The sequence below is a fragment of the Heptranchias perlo genome, chromosome 7 (assembly GCF_035084215.1).
Source record: "Heptranchias perlo isolate sHepPer1 chromosome 7, sHepPer1.hap1, whole genome shotgun sequence".
NCBI lineage: Eukaryota > Metazoa > Chordata > Chondrichthyes > Hexanchiformes > Hexanchidae > Heptranchias > Heptranchias perlo.
In genome coordinates, this window is record NC_090331.1 from 24,943,459 (window position 1) to 24,960,716 (window position 17,258).

Below are 17,258 nucleotides of genomic sequence, written 5' to 3' on the forward strand. Positions count from 1 at the left end.
GTAACAATTGCTGTTTAATGGGGATGATAACAGTTCTGAAAAGTTATTCGCACCATTTTAAAATGTATATTTAATATTTTTTTTAATGCGTGAAGGTCATAGTACAAAACACGGATATATAAACATTTCTAGAAACAACAAGAAACGGGTTTGATAAGTTGTGAAACAGTAGTTGTTGTTTTTTAATGTTCCTACATATTCAGTTGGCAACAGGCAGGAAAAAGAGTTGACCCCCTAGTGGGTGAGCATAATAAGCAGCAATTTTGTAAGTATGATGATCACAAGATTATAGAATGTCCTGGAGAAATACATTAGTGTTATGTTACATTCCAAGCCTGAAGTACAAGCCTGCTGTTGAAATTGCTTGTTTCCCCCTAAAAATTTTAGGGCACACTACTGCTAAAGCTGCTGCTGGCTGTTTGGTCAAATTTGCTGATGGGTCAGTACTTTCTCTGACTTTTTAGATGAGCTGGCAAAAGGATTTGTGCTGAAGAAATCAAAATGAAAATCTATGTCCTTTCAAAAGCTGCACCAGTTCAGACAATACATTTAGATAATGAGGACCTGGGTTTCCGTCTGAGCAGTCAGTAATGGGATAAATCTGCTTACAGCCCACATGGTCTGTTTTCTACCACTCATGGTGGCTGCAGATTAGACTATTCAAATTACCACCCTATGGTGTTTAGAATCAAAACATTCCCATTGCAGACAGAAAGCAACTGTGACCAAGCAAGTAAACGGAGGTCAGTTCGCAAATTTCTTACCTTCAGATCCCTTCACCCATAGTCCCCAGAAGAACGCCCTTCCCATCTCCATCCTCCCTTTGCTCTCCAAGGTAATCTCCCAGATCTGTGCCTGTCTCACCTGCAACACTCTGTTTGAATCCCTCTAATCAAGTTTCCTCCCCTCCCACAGCACCAAAATGACCTAGCCAAAGTCACAAATGACTTCATTTGTGACTGTGACCATGGTGCACTATCCCTCCTCATCTTCCTGGACCTCTCTGTAGGTTTCGACTCAGTTGATCACATATAATCCTCCTCTAGTACCTCTCCTCCATTGTCCAGTTCCGTGGAAAGGCCTATTCTTGGTTTCAAGCAATTGTAGCCAGATCATCTCTAGTAATGGCTTATCATCCTGCTCCTGCACCATTACCTCTGGAGCCTCCCAAAGAATCATTTGGCCTCCTCCTCTTCCTCATTTACATGCTGTTCCTTGGTTAATATCATCCATGGACGTAACATCAGGTTCCATATGACCCCTCCACTGCTCCTGTATTGTCAAATTGCTTGTCTGTTGTCCAGCATTGGATGAACTATAACTTCCTACAGTTAAACTTTGAGAACCCAAAGCCATAATGTTTGACTCTATCTCACAAACTCTATACCTGGCCATCAATTCCATCTCCCTCCCTTGCAACCTTGACATCCTATTTGACCTTGAGCTGAGCTTACAACTTCATATCATCTTCATCACAAAGACTACCTATTTCTACCTCTGTAACATTGCCTATCTCTGCCCTTACCTCAGCCCATCAGCCGCTGAAACCCTAATTTGTACCTTTGTCTCCTCCAGACTCGATTACTCCAATGCTGTTCTTGCCAGCCTTCCATCCTCCACCATCCATAAATTTCAGATCATCCAAGATTTTGCTGACCATATCCTAAACTGCACCATGCCCTTCTTGCCCATTACCCCTGGCCTGGTTCCCAGTCCCCCATTGCCTTAAATTTAAATGCTTATCCTTGTGTTTAGATCCCTCTGTAGTCTCACCCCTCCCTATTTCTGTAACCTCCTCTCACTGTACGACCCACCCCCCTATGCTCTCCTCTGACTCTGGCTTCTTGTTCATTGCCCCCTTCCCTTTGACTACTATTGGTGTCTGTGCCTTTAGACACCTAGGTTCCATTATCTGGAATTCCATCCTTAAACCTCTCCACCTGTCCATCACCCTCTCCTCCTTGAAGCCTATCTCTTTGACCAAGCTTTTGGTCAGCCATCTAATGTCACCCTTTATAGTTTGGCATCTGATTTCCTTATGTTTTGATGAAGGGCCTCGGGACACTTTTCTAGAAGGTGCTATATAAATGCATGTTGCTTTAATTATTGTTTGGGCTGATGTCTTGCTGGGGAAACTGATCACTTATTTTTTTTAAAAATTCCTTTTCCAGATTGGCAATGAGGAAGTATTGGTTTTATCTCAGCTTGCCCTTCAAAATTGGGAAATCAGAAGAATGATTGGCCTTTCCTAAATTCTTCCCTTTTGTTGGTAACTACCAACTTTAGCAGTAGTGGGTAAATTATTTTCCGTGACGAAAACTACATCTTATACCATCTATCGTGAGAGGAAAATCTATACCAAAAATTGGGTACAAATTTGAAATGGGCAGGACTAATTTTAAATCGTGCTTTATATCCCATTTTTTCAGTCTAGATTAGAACAACACCATAAAAGTACATCTCATTTATACCCAGAGTAGCAGCCAGAGTGCAGCTGTGAACATTTTAAAAGCATTGTTGGCCTAGGGTATAAATGGGCCAGTTTCAACCAGCAGATGGGAAAAAAGCCTGATTGATTTTAGTGAGACAACATGGCTATCACCAGTTCACATGCCTCTTGCTATGCCCCACCCCCAAACAACCCAACTTGTCATTTAACAGCTTAAATGCTCCTACTTTAAACGTATCCCAACTTTAAACATGGTAGCAGCTTTCATTTTTTAAGTGGGGCCCTTGTAGAGAAATGAAATCTGTACTTCAGACTTGGGAGCAATAAACACACAGGTGTTAAGATTTGCTTTGCTTGACCATTAACTGATAGTTAACAAAAACTTAAACAGCCTAACCTTCAAAGGCACAATATCCAATTTTTCTTAATATAGCCTAACATTGCCATTTATTATATGGGCTTTGAATTACTCATATTTTAAAACATTAATCATATTTCTCTTTGAATATATGTTACTATTGCTGTTTTAATATATGCAAGTATACACAATGGATTCCACATTGTCACTCTAATCCCGGGTTTCAGCGGATCCCAGTTTTACCTTTTAACGATGTTTCCTTCTTAGTCGATTTCCGCCTGCTGCCACTTTTTTCTTCACACAAAATATTCACGGCTGTACACACTTTCTTATTATTTTCATGTCACCCTAGTCTGAGCCAAATGCTTGCAGCTCCCTCTAAAGTGCATGGTGCAATCAAAATCCTCACAAATTCCTGTAGTCTTGACTGCAAGAAGTGACTGATTTCTTTTTAATGCTGATTTCATTGCAAAATGGCTTCCTCTTGAATATTTCTCGGAGGGAAGCAACAACACACTGTTATTGTCACTAACGTTTACATGATGTGAATAAACGATCAAAGATTGTCAAGCCGCTAAAGCAGCCAGAAAATTAAAAAATAATAGGGATTGGATTTTGATTTTTTTGATTATAGTATGTGAAATGGATATTTAAAAATGTTATATCATTAGGTCATAGATTATTGTTGTTTTGCATAAAATGGAATATAAATTTTGAAATATGAAATGATGTTGATGCACCTTTCTTGTAAATGTATTAGAAGTTTAAGTGGAATTATTGAGAAAAAATGTATTTTTTAAAAAATGGATCAAATTCTTGTCTGAAGTTCCAGGCACAGTATGAAATGACATATATAAGCTTGGCCTGAGTGTGTATGGGGAATCGAAGTGTGCAGAGGCCACTGTAATGATGGCACTTGAAGCAGCAGATTGCACCGATTCCTGTCATACCATCCGGGCAGCCATCCCATTAACTGCCATTGATTGCTGACCTCTTGGCCTGTGCTTTCCCTTTCCCCTCCCTGGCTGCAGACCTGCCACCTGGAACTCCAGATGCTTTTGCCCAACTGCTGACCTGTCCATACTGTGACCGGGGCTACAAGCGCTTGACATCACTGAAGGAGCACATTAAATATCGACATGAAAAGAACGAAGACAACTTCGCCTGCCCTCTGTGCAACTACACATTTGCCTACCGCACCCAGCTTGAACGACATATGGCCACGCACAAGCCAGGGAGAGATCAGGTGGGGCTCATGGATGGGTATGGGTAACCCTTAGAGGATAAATATCATTTTAATTGCCATTGGCTATTAATTTTTTATGGCATTTTGAAGATGCAAATCTTTAATGGTAATAGCTCTAATTTAGGTTTAAATGGTTTTTTGATGGTCTCTTCCAGGATGATTTAATATCATGTACTCACGACTGAATGAGCATTTTAATATCCAATTTAGAAACATTATCAGCACTTGAACTCTGCTTAAGTTTAGCTTTAAGTTTGGGGTTTTACCTTCGTTTTCAAAATCTCATTAAAATGGTGTGTCATCTCGACAATACCGTTGTGCTCGTACCCTTTAATCAAATTAGACGATTCAAGGATGTGTAGCCTATGGTCTAGCTAATATTAGTAGCTCAAAGTAACAGGTTTTTTTTAATAAAGCTACCACCTCTGCTGATTTGGTTCTGCTGATCATTTGCTTTCTCTACCTGCCATACTTTTTTGTTTTAATAATTACCTCCCAACTCCCTGCCACGGGTTGTGTGGTTTGGTTGAGTTCCATTAAACAAATACCCAAAGATTTCCATTTAAAACTAATTTTTGATTGTGTAACATTATCATTTTAACTGAATTTTCCTCCCTGCACCCCCCCCACCAAATCCTTTTAGAAAGAGACTTGTTTGTTGTTGTAATGCTAACTTACTCTGCATATTCAGTTGTGTGTCATAGCTGGTGGAAAGAGGTAGATTACACAAAACTGTTCCCCCGTTCTTTGGCACATATATGCACCCCTCTCAGCGGAATACTTGCTTGGATTAAATATTACTAAACCATTTGCGTTAAGCAGTGTAACTTCCTCTGCTTCCTTCTTGGAGATGTGGAAATCCCATATATCGTAAATAGTAGTATAAAACTGAACATATTCCATTGTTATCATTTGAAGAGAATGATTTCATTCAAATATTTACCTTTGCACATGACTGCTTCGTTATTTTCGAAGATGAGATAATTATCCTTGGATTTTTAAAAAAAATTCCATTGGAAACTTCAAGCAGTCATACATCGCGGTCTGTTTTGTTTTCTTGTGACAGGCACATTTCATTTGTGTTTTAAATAAAGCACTTTCTGTCAGTGTAATTTTATTTTAAATAAAGTTTCTCTTTAACCTTTTGGTGCGGGGTCTGTACCATTAAAAATTGATTTAAAAACGTTTCCAGAAATTACAGAACGTGCCTTATTAAAAGCACAAGGTTCATTTTATCTCAGCATTGTCATAAAGGATGACTGTAATATTTTGAACCTGACTCCTACTCTCCTTTAAAGATTCAAATATTACAGTTGCCCTTTGTCGGGAAAAATAATCTACGCCTACAGAATAATGATGGTCTCAATTTTACTGATGGCACTTTAACATGATAAAGTTGGATCCAGCAAACAACACTCAAACAGACACACAACCTCCATGGGCCACTTCCCCTTATTTTCTTTTATTTCAACCACTGCACTAAACCTATGGTGGAGACCCTTGATTCCCAAAGGCTAAAAGTGAGGGAAACTGCATCTTGTTTTGGTTCAACTGGGAGCTCAATGGCAGCTCACAGAATTCAGGATAATGTGAGTTGTCGATGCTGTCAAGTCACTGGAGGTTTTTTTTAAATTTCAAAATAGACTTTATTTCATAGAATTTTAAGATACACACAGTTCAATGCATATATCACAATTTCAAACCAGTACAATTCAAACCAATACATTACAGATCATACACAATATGATCTCAAGATTACAATTCAATCACAAGTATATTCCTTATGATTCATGGTGTACAATACAAGTCACCGGAGGTTGGAGCAGTTATATTAAAGAGTGCCACTGATGTTAGGAGTGCAGTGCAGTTGACAGCACTCCATCAATGTAAAACCACTTTAATATTTTGTGACGGCCTCACAAAAATTATTTTTTTTAACACCGGTATAATCGAACATAATCCCCTTGATTATTTTATCTGAAGATTTAAGAATCCTGAAAAAAAATCCCCATTCTTAAAAGTATATACCTATGTTTTCTTGTCACAGGGTCACACTATTTTGAATGTGTTTGGATGGGTTCATTCATCTTGTGTTGTTTCTTTTTCAGTTGTCATTGTTTTTAAAATTTTATTTATTTGTGTTTAGCTTCAGCATTGAAAAAAATTCCCATAATTTGATCACTGTACACCCACTTAGTAATTACAAATGATTGTATCATATTAACAGAGGCGCAACTAAAGTTTGCATCAGTTCTCTAAGGATTGAGGGGAGACAAAGCAGCTGTTGCTGTTTGTTTATGCAGCTCAGCAACATATGAGCACCAGTCCCTCATTGGCGCTCTGCAGGCCAGGGTTTGCTTGATCTTTGAAGGTTGCTGCTGTTTGAACAAACCTCCCTGTGTCCTGTCCAACACCATCTGTCTCACCAGGAATGTGGGAAGAGTCAGCACACCCTAGCAGTTGTCACACTGTTCAGCACTGTTCCCTTGCAAAGCTTTTGTATCTTGCTACTTTAGAAAGCTGACCTCCTACCTTGAGTATCCGCTGCCATCGATTTAATTTCTTTCCAGTTAATATTCATATTGTGCTTTCTGCCAGATGTTTAAGAAAGGTCAGCTCTGTTGAGATTTTAACTTTTTTCACACAATATAACAAAGCATTGAATATTAATTAATTTTAACTATTAACCTGCTACTACTATGACAGTTCATCTACATTTAATCAACAAGGTCCCAACAAAAAATTAATACATTTCCACTTCTGACTTCTGCATTATCCATATGACACTCGACTTGAATATGTCAAATAATAGGAGTTGTTTACGGTGGTTATACCTGTTGTGGCAGCGATTTTCTTTTGGCAAATATTTTGTCGTATGCGCTGTGAGACCTGAAGGGCTTAACAGTTCTTTCAAAAACCATTATATGAAAGGCAAACAGATTCAGAAGCTTGCTGATATCTAGAATGTCTGTATGTAAATGGGGTCCATTTGGCATGTCTGTTCTGTTAGCTGTGACTGTTCACAAATCTCTCCAAGCTGTGCGTAAGGCTCATTTCAGTATCTTCCCTCCACAGCACCACATGCTGACCCATGGTGCTGGTAATCGCAAGTTCAAATGCACAGAGTGCGGCAAGGCCTTTAAGTACAAACACCATCTGAAGGAACACCTGCGAATTCATAGTGGTAAGCATAGCTTTTCTTAGTCTGCTAGATAAAAGTTATACTTTGAATGATGAGGGAACGTTTTTACAAAAAGGCTCTCAGTGTGGAGTTTCACCTGCCAGAAGTGCGTATTGGAACTTCAAGAGAGGAGGTCGGTGGGCCCTGCAGGATATCCGTCCATTAAAATTATTGTCCGGAAAGTCCTACGGGGACAGTTGACCTCCTCTCCTGAATTCCTGATATGTGTTCTCAGTGAGCGGAGCTCCACAGCAAGAGCACAAATTTGTTAAACTACCCCTATGATTTTTACGACACTTGGTGTGAAGTAGGAACTTTAAAACATATAAAATATAATGACCCATTAAATGTCATTATTTTTGTACAATTAATGTATATTTCTTTCTTGTAATGCATATTTAATTCATTACATTTGCCAAAAACCATTATTTTGACGTGATTATCAAATGCTGTATAAGTTTAAATTTAATTGTTTAAAACATTTTTCAGGTGAAAAGCCATACGAGTGTCCAAACTGCAAGAAGCGCTTTTCTCATTCCGGTTCCTACAGTTCTCACATCAGTAGCAAGAAGTGCATTGGCCTGATTTCAGTCAATGGCAGGATGCGAACCAGCCTAAAACCGGGCTCCTCTCCTACTTCAGCTTCTTCCTCTCCTACCAATTCAGCAATTACACAACTGAGGCACAAACTGGAGAATGGCAAGCCTCTTGGTATTCCTGAGCAGCCAGGACTACTTAAAATCAAGACAGAGCCACTAGATTTCAATGACTACAAGGCCATGATGGCTTCCCATGGGTTTGGTACTTTCCCAAATGGCGGAGTAGGAGCTAGCAGCCCACTGTCAGTCAACACTTCAGTTCTAAGTCCGATGCAGCACTTAGGAGTAGGGATGGAAGCACCAGTACTAAGCTTTGCAAATGTAGCAAGCAGTAACTTAAGTGAAGTCCAAAAGGTCCTCAAAATTGTTGACAACACAGTGTGTAGGCAAAAAATGGACTGCAAATCTGAAGAGATTTCAAGACTTAAAGGTTATCATGTGAAAGAGCCAGCCTCTCAAGCTTCCTTGGCTGAGGAACAAGGAGTTACCTCCCCTGTTATGCCATCTGTTGGTCTTCCAGTTGTCAGCCATAACGGTGCCACTAAAAGTATTATTGACTACACACTAGAGAAGGTGAATGAAGCCAAAGCTTGTCTCCAGAGTTTGAACACGGACTCACAAAGGCAAGTGAGCAATTTGAAAAAGGACAGGCTACGTAACATGAGCTGTTCTGCATTAGATCTCGGTATGGAGGAAAAGACATTTGACAACAATAACACATCTCCCTACTCCTGCCAGTTTTGCAGGGAGGCTTTCCCTGGTCCCATTCCCTTACATCAGCATGAACGCTACATGTGCAAGATGAATGAAGAAATCAAGGCTGTGCTTCAACCGACTGAAGTTATAATTGCCAATAAGCCAGGAATGTTGGGTGAAAGGCAAGCTTTTATGTTGTCCTCCCTTCTTTCGGAAAAAGGAATGCCCAGCCCCATAAATGCTTATAAGGACCACATGTCTGTATTAAAAGCTTATTATGCCATGAATATGGAGCCAAATTCTGAAGAACTACTGAAAATTTCCATTGCTGTTGGCCTCCCTCAGGATTTTGTAAAAGAATGGTTTGAGCAAAGGAAGGTCTACCAGTTCTCCAATTCCAGGTCACCGCCACTGGAACGGACCAGTGCTGAGTTGGCACTGGCTGCCACCGACACTTTCATAAATAAAGACTGTCTGTCAGCTAGGTCTCCAATAGCAGCATTAAAGCCTATGGACTCAGTAACGTCACCATCAATAGCAGAACTGCATAACAGTGTTACTAATTGCGATGCACCTCTCAGGCTTATTAAATCTTCTCAGTTTATCAGTATTAAACCAATTGGTGATAAGATGGACCACTCAAGGAGCAATACTCCTTCCCCTTTGAACCTTTCCTCTACTTCCTCTAAGAACTCCCATAGTAGCTCATACACTCCAAACAGCTTCTCTTCAGAAGAGCCTCAGGCTGAGCCTCTGGACTTGTCTTTGCCAAAACAAAAGAATGAAAATAAAAGTGTTGTCACAGGAAGAATAAGAAATAAAACCAATAGTGTTATTGTTGACCATAACAGTATTTCCTATCCATCAGAGAACCCAGATGAGCCCTTGAACTTGACTTTCCTGAAGAAGGAATTGCCTAATATGAACAACACCCTAGAGAAAAGCACTAAGCCAGTATTCAGTATAAATCCATTTAGTGCCAAACCTTTGTACACAACTCTTCCACCACAAAACGCATTTCCCACAGCCGCTTTCATGCCCTCGGTCCAGTCCAATATTCCAGGTCTGCGACCGTACCCAGGGCTAGATCAAATGGGCTTCCTCCCGCACATGGCCTACACATATGCAACGGGTGCAGCTACTTTTGCAGAATTGCAGCAGAGGAGAAAGTACCAGCGGAAGCAAACGTTCCAGGTAACGGCAGCTGACTGATTCTGTCACATTTTTGAAACTTTTGCAAAAAGGAGCATCCAAATGGGCGCAATGGATGTTGTGATGGATTGATATACAGTACTAACGTATTGCAGGACAACAAACTTATAATAGTTATATTGCTATTTTCTTCAGTCATGGTGAGAGTAAGATCAATTAATCGATTGTATTTGATCAACATAGAATGATTTAGAGGCGCATAATCATGTATTTTCACCTTGATAATGTTCATTTATAGCATAATATGATAGAGTAATATTTTAAAAAATATCAGAACAATCATTTTTTGAAGAACAATTGCTACACTCTGAAAGAAAATCCAATCACAACATCCTTTATTTTCACCCTTATTTAAACAAAAGCTATAAGTCTAGCTGATGGAATGGGTGCTAGCTTTACCAAGTGAACATTGTTCACATTTAGCCAGAACACATATTCTGTGTATATAAAACAGTGGGTTATGTTATGTGGCCAGTTAATATTTTAGGAACTAAATGCAATTTGAAAAGGGTACTGTTGTGTGAAACATATTGATAAGCCAATCTTTATTTTCTGTGTACTGATACAAGAATGATTCTAAAAATAAAATGTTTCATTTAATCTGAACACACCTAGCCTCCAGCACTGAATAATAAATACAAAAAATTGAGAACATTTGATATTTTCTTCTTTCAACATTAATGCCGACTAAAGCTAATGAGTGTTTTAATGCTTTTAATGTGAGAAGCAGGTATTATATGACACTGTATAAAAGTTACAGTGATATGTATTAAGGTGTATGTAAACTGAATGTAACAGTACCTAATTCATATTTACCCCCTTTTCTTTCCATTTTGACAGTACAGCTGTCCTATTTAACAAATGTATTCAGATCAGCCAGTTAATTTTAACTTATTCAGGTATTAATTAATTAATTAATATATCTCTATCAGTGAAATGTAATAGCACTAACAAAGTGGGAAGGTGTGTGTGCATTTTTACACTTTAGGATTACTTTTAGCACTTCCTTTCATCTCATGCCAAAATGAATTTTGTCATGCTGTAATGCACATCTTCATGTACGGTACTGTTGAACTAAATCCTGTTTTCACATACAAGGAGTCATTTTCATAGTAATTACAGACCTTTCTCACCAGCTTGTTTGCATTAAGAATAAATCATAACCATATAGGATAAAGATATTTAATATTGCTGCTGCAAGTGTGTAATCAGTACTGATAATTTAAAAGAATGTCACAAGGCAGTTACTCACAAGGCTACTTACACAGTAAACGTTATCAGTAACTAATAGTTTTTTTGCTGTTTCCAGTTAAAGAGTTCTGTATTGAGACAAATTTATTTTACAAAACCAGTAAACACACACAACTCACTTTGTGCATTTAATACATGTATAAATCTCTTTCATTTGACTCTCGGGTTTAATGCTTTTTCAGATTTGATACTTGTAAATTAAATGGTTTTTATATAGTATTGCATTTGCCTATTGTGAAATCACAAGAGACAGCGAAAGGTATTTATTTGTGTTGGAGGTCAGTGGGTTTTCTAATAAAAATGTATGTTATCTTAGGGGGAATTGCTTGATGGAACCACAGATTACATGTCAGGCTTGGATGACATGACAGATTCAGATTCCTGTCTGTCCCGAAAAAAGATCAAGAAGACAGAAAGTGGCATGTATGCATGTGACTTGTGTGACAAAACATTCCAGAAAAGCAGTTCCCTTCTGCGACATAAATATGAGCACACAGGTATGTTCATTTTATTTTTTAATTTTGTTCTACTTCAGTATCTATTAGATTTGATTCTCGTGTCTTCATTCTTAAAAAAAATAAAAGTGATTACCTTTTATTCCCTGTGATGGTTCAACAATTTTTTTCTACAAAGAGTTTTCATCAAAGCTATTTAACATGATCCAGTGTTAAGGATATGAGCAGTGGAATCATCTACTCATGGGGGATGGGATGAGAAGTATGACATTACATCTTTAAGGGTGGGGGACTTTACGATGTAACACTTGCACTGTAATTGGCACCATCACTGTACTGTTTTTTTTCCCTTCCAAATCCTTCATTCAGTTTTCCATTTTAATACATCTCAAACGTATTTCCCCCCTCAATTTTTTTCTCTTACATATATATATATATACACACACATCCATGCACTCACATTCATCCTGTTGCATCATTCCCTTCCCAATCTGTCCTCCATTTTGTTCTGTGATGTTAGACTGACAGGGATTTGCTGTCATGTCTATTTTTGAATTATGCTTCAAGTATTGCAGCTATGGAAGGTGTTGAATGCATTCCAATGCTATTTGTGGTGTGGAATTAGCCAGATGTTTGCTTGGCCAAGGCTCCAAGTTCCAAACTCTGGTCACACGTTGGCTGAAATGCCAAAGGAGATACTCTCAATTACATAGGTTAAAAATGAAGCGCGTATCATAACTTGGTGTTGTTATAAATATATCTCATTCTTTTCTGTCATTACAGCTGCTATCTGAAAAAAAATCATTACTTTTCCACTTTTGACAGGAATCCTCCCTTTTAGTAACTTGAGAATCTTCATAGTGTTTTTTGCTGAAACATTTAAATATTTTACTTTATTAAATCATAAATTATCTTTTCAAAAGTACAGACAGTCTGTACTCAAAACATTGTTTAGCTTGAGGGCAAAGAAATGATCCGTAGTACCTTTGACAGTTATGATTGACAGTAATTCTGAACACTTGAAGATTTCTGACACTTTGACATGTGCTTGGAGATGCACCAAAGGTATATAAATTATTAGAAGGTTGTTAAATCATATTAGAACATTTTAGCATTATATCTTAATCTGTTTTCTTGCTTGTGTTTTTTTATTATAGGAAAGCGCCCACATCAATGTCAAATTTGTAAGAAGGCATTTAAACACAAGCACCATCTTATTGAACATTCACGACTGCACTCTGGTGAGAAACCGTATCAGTGTGACAAGTGCGGCAAGCGCTTCTCACATTCAGGGTCCTACTCGCAGCACATGAACCACAGATATTCCTATTGCAAACGGGAGGCAGAGGAAAGGGAAGCAGCTGAACGAGAAGCCCGCCAGAAGGGCCACTTAGAACCCGCAGAGCTACTGATGAATCGGCCCTACTTACAGAGCATTACTCCTCAGGGCTACTCGGACTCTGAGGAGCGAGAAAGCATGTCAAGAGAGGTAGAGAGTGAACGAGAGCAGGAAAAGGAAGAAGAGAATGAAGAGAAACTAGTAAGACAAGAAGGCGAAGAGGAATTTGATGAAGAGGAAGAAGAAGAGAGTGAAAATAAAAGCATGGATACGGATCAGGATACGATAAGAGACGAAGAGGAGAATGGTGACCACTCAATGGACGATAGTTCAGTTGACGAGAAAACGGAAACCAAATCAGAACATGAAGACAATGTGGAAGACGGCATATAATAACTACTGCATTTTAGCTTCCTACTTCTTCCAGTAGTATTGTTACTTGCTTGAAACACTGCTGTGTTAAGCTGTACATGCACGTGCCTGATGCTTCCTGGAAGCCTGAGTGTTGGACAGATGGGGCAGTCTGTCAGATGCAAAAAAAAAGGAAAAAAAAAGAAAAAAAAGAGACAGTGTTAGGAGGAATTAGTCAAGTTTGGGTTGTGAAGAGTTGCATTATGCAAAAAAAAATGTTCAGTGTTAGGGCCTAAAAAAATGTGTGGTTCCAGCAGCCTAAATTACCCTTCTGTTAATAGTTTATTTTAGCACAAAATAGTGGAGTATATTACATTACATGCCACTTGTATTACTACACAAAATTCTAAAATAGAAATGTATTGTCTATGTTTCTACCTATGTATATTATCACACAACAGTAACTTGAAAATGTAATGCCTGTGCTTCTACCCATATTTGTATAAGTAAACAACAGTATTTTAGTGGATTGTTTGTAGTTTGACCCAGTCATTAGGCCCGATTCTGCAACCACACAATATTTTAGGTCCCAAGAATTTTTTGAAGGATCATGAAATGATGCATGTGTGATTTTTTAGACATTGAAGTCTTAAAGTGGCCCAGCTATGAAGGAATAGAGAGAAAGAGTGAGAGTAAGAGAGAGAGAGAGAGAGGCAGATGGTGGAGAAAGCCTTTTGAAAGGTGGTTTTAAAAAGCCTTATATGCAAACCTTTTAATCTGTGTGTTCTGCAAGTGCCATCCTTGTATAGTGCTAAAAAAGGTAACTAAAGTTACCTTGCACCAGCTTCAGTGTTAAACAGCTCACCCTGTTCTTTGAAGCACCCATGTCAGTATTAGATTCTAGGCAGCAGTTCCTTAGTTTACATATGTTTGTGCAATTTTCTGTACTTTTTTTGTTCATTAACTTGTCAGTATTACACCAAACTTTGCAACAATTTGCATTCATTTTATTTTAGGTCAAATAACATTTATTTATGTTGCTCATTTTATATTTCCTAATTTTATTTATTTCATACTGTAGTGTACAGTATTATAGTTCTTCAATATATAGATATATTTTAGTAAAGGAACATGAGGTTGATCATTTGGGCAAATTTTACGTAATGAGAAGAGCATTTATTGTGTTTTCAAACATTAATTGTGAGATACGAATTTTCAATTTATTATTTTATTTTGTTTTCCAATTACTGGATTCCAAATTTGAGAACTTTTGATACGATCTTGTGAAAACACTGTATTTTCGACTGAAAATTCCACTTTCTTCATCTGTTTTTTAGCTAAAAAAAAAGAGGGACTGTTAAAATACAATGTATGATACCATGACAGAAATCTTTCCTGAATTGTCTTTGTAAAAGTATTATTAAATTTTCAATTTGTAATTTCTCTTGGAAATGACCATGCTCGAATAAAATGTAGCCAAACTAGGACCTGTACGTGCAGCTTAAGGTTCTATGGACATCACTGCAGCAAACTGATGTGCATAATAATGTATAGTGTTTCCTTCCTAACTGTAGGATTGTCTTCAAACCATGAAGAATTACAGTTTCATCCACAGCATTGTTAACAAAAAAATATTTATTAACTTAAATTTATATTGTCGTCCTATTTATTTCACTCAATGTCCACTTTTATATTTCTCTCACCATCTCAAAATAAACAAAGTTATATGGTTGGATTTATTTCATAAGCTTGCTGAGAGGAAAGCAACAGACTAAATGAGGACTGGGCACATTGTATAAAACTGACATTGCATGAAGGAGATTTATTCCTTGTGTTGCCCTGTATTTAGTTGGTTTGAGTTTTAAAGGTGATCTGCAGCTGAACCTACAGGGTATATTCTTTCTCTCATCCACTCTTCCAATAAGGTGTAAAGTATCATCAAGAAATGTAGCATGGCTGGTGCATAAAATAGGGGCTTCTTTTAAATAAGCTATCTAGATTTTATTAATTTGAAAGAAAATCAACATTGAGCTTTTGATTAAGGACAGAGTACTTTGAAAGTTGTGCGATGCACACAGCTTTATCATTTCATCATACAGACTGCATAGGCTAACAAAATGGAATTCTGTCTTTTAAAATAGAGAGTGGGGTTCTTACAGAAATAGGCCAGTGGTGGTTTGAACAGTGCCTCCATGATATTGTAACCAGGATCTGGTTACACTACAGTCTGAATTTCCAGCAGGCAATTAAGATACATTACACGTAATGAAGACAAATCGGAGATCAGATGATAACTAAAAGACCAGTGATTGTGATTGACATGCAGTTTTCTGAACTGCCAAACCATTGATTTTGAAACGGCTTTTACAGCTCGTTTAAGTTGATCTCAGGAATATACCAATTAATTGATTGGTGTCTTAAAAAAACATCAATTTTCTTACTAGAGCAGGTTGAGAGGAAGACTTTTAAAAGACATCCATTACAAAATCCAATTAAAAAAGGTAATGTCAGGCTAGCCTGGGGTTGTAAAATTCTTTTCAGCCACACAGCTTCATACGCAAGACTGTTAAAGAATACTTCAGCACTATACACTTTAAAATATAATCACATTGTTCTTAAAGTTCATATTCTGAGACCCATAAATGGTTCATACCATGTATTTATAATGTGTGTGTGAACAGAAGCGTTCATACTGATATTAATTTCTCTCATCGTTAGATATATTCTTTCCATTTTAAGAACATTGCAAGTATAAGCTTTCCACAAACAGACCAATAACTTCCCAGTGAACAACTTTTTAATCAAGTGTTTCATTTACATTTTGTTAAAATTTAAAATTGTTTTTTTTATTAAGGGAAAGGCACAGAACCTAAATGAGTGAAATCATTATTGTAAGGTCGCACATTTTATTGCATTTCCCAATAATAAAAAACACAATCCAGTCTTTGTATTAATGGTGACGTCTGATGAAATGTCTTGAATTCAAAGAGAAAGGAACAAAAGTAGTTTCGATCTCACATCCAACTGTACTTATTTAAAGCTGCAGTGCACTATGGAAAGCAGCATTTGACACTTTGATACTAGCAAGGCAATTTGTTCCAATTATAAGAGGTAGATTTTACCAACCACCCTATCATATGAAAAACCTGTGAGGAAGCATCCTTAAACCATCATTAGTGATTTTTAACGCATTACTTTGAACATTCAGAATCATCAGTTGCTGAGGACCTGCTCCAAGGCAGCAATAGCAGGTTCTTTGCTAGACTAGATTTGACACCGTATACAGATGATGATACATTTCTGGTGTCATTAGGAAAATAGAGTCAAAGTAAATATTCAGAAATATTTTCCCTGCAGCTTTTTTACATGTATTTTTTTATACTTGATTGGTGTATTAAAGGGTGATAAAATATTGTTCCTTACTGCTTTACTGCAGAACAATATATTGACAGGTTTGAATTTGCACAGCAATTTTAACAGGACTGTTGTTAAAGGTGTTTTCTGAAGATCTGTGAAATAGCTTGGACATAATTGTCTGCAAGAATAAAAATAGTAAGGATCATTATATGTCTGTTGGAGAATGCCCCAAGCATTTCGGTAATATTTTCACTGAACATCCATAATGATGGGAAAGCATTTAAAAAGGGCAGTAGTAAAACACACATGTTTCAGTCAAACTGCACATAAAACAGTATACAGTGAAGCTTTTAAACCCTTTGCCATGTAAGTTTTTTTTTTCATTTTGTTCTGTAATTTGTTTTACGATCGATTGATTTTAAAATAACGCTTGGTTGTAAGAATAAACACACAAGAATCCTTGAGAATAATAATATTATAATCTCTCTAAGGAGAGAAAAAAGTAGATCAATTGATTTTTTTCCCCCCAGCCTGACCCTTAATACAACAGCTGATTTCTTCTTGTTACTACCTATATTCACTATAATATAAAATATTACATTAAATGACCCCCTCTGGATCACTCTAAAAAGATAAGTTTAATTCCCCATCCAACCGTGGGAAATCACTAAACAGATAAAACATTAACAACCTCAAAATGGTTTAGCAGTTGTTCGGTACTCTGTTCTAACATGTATAAGGAGATGTTATTTATTTTCATACTT

General features: G+C 37.4%; 1 protein-coding gene across 1 annotated transcript in view; it reads left to right on the forward strand.

Annotated features, from left to right (window-relative positions):
• Positions 1 to 14,785, forward strand: part of zeb2b (zinc finger E-box binding homeobox 2b) — a 129,419-nt gene extending 114,634 nt beyond the window's left edge. The window contains exons 6-10 of the mRNA XM_067987187.1: positions 3,839 to 4,053; positions 7,129 to 7,237; positions 7,724 to 9,723; positions 11,309 to 11,489; positions 12,605 to 14,785. Coding sequence (XP_067843288.1) covers positions 3,839 to 4,053; positions 7,129 to 7,237; positions 7,724 to 9,723; positions 11,309 to 11,489; positions 12,605 to 13,179 — 3,080 coding nt within the window. The 3' untranslated portion in view covers positions 13,180 to 14,785. The remainder of the gene's footprint in view (positions 1 to 3,838; positions 4,054 to 7,128; positions 7,238 to 7,723; positions 9,724 to 11,308; positions 11,490 to 12,604) is intronic.
• The last annotated feature ends 2,473 nt before the right edge of the window (positions 14,786 to 17,258 follow it).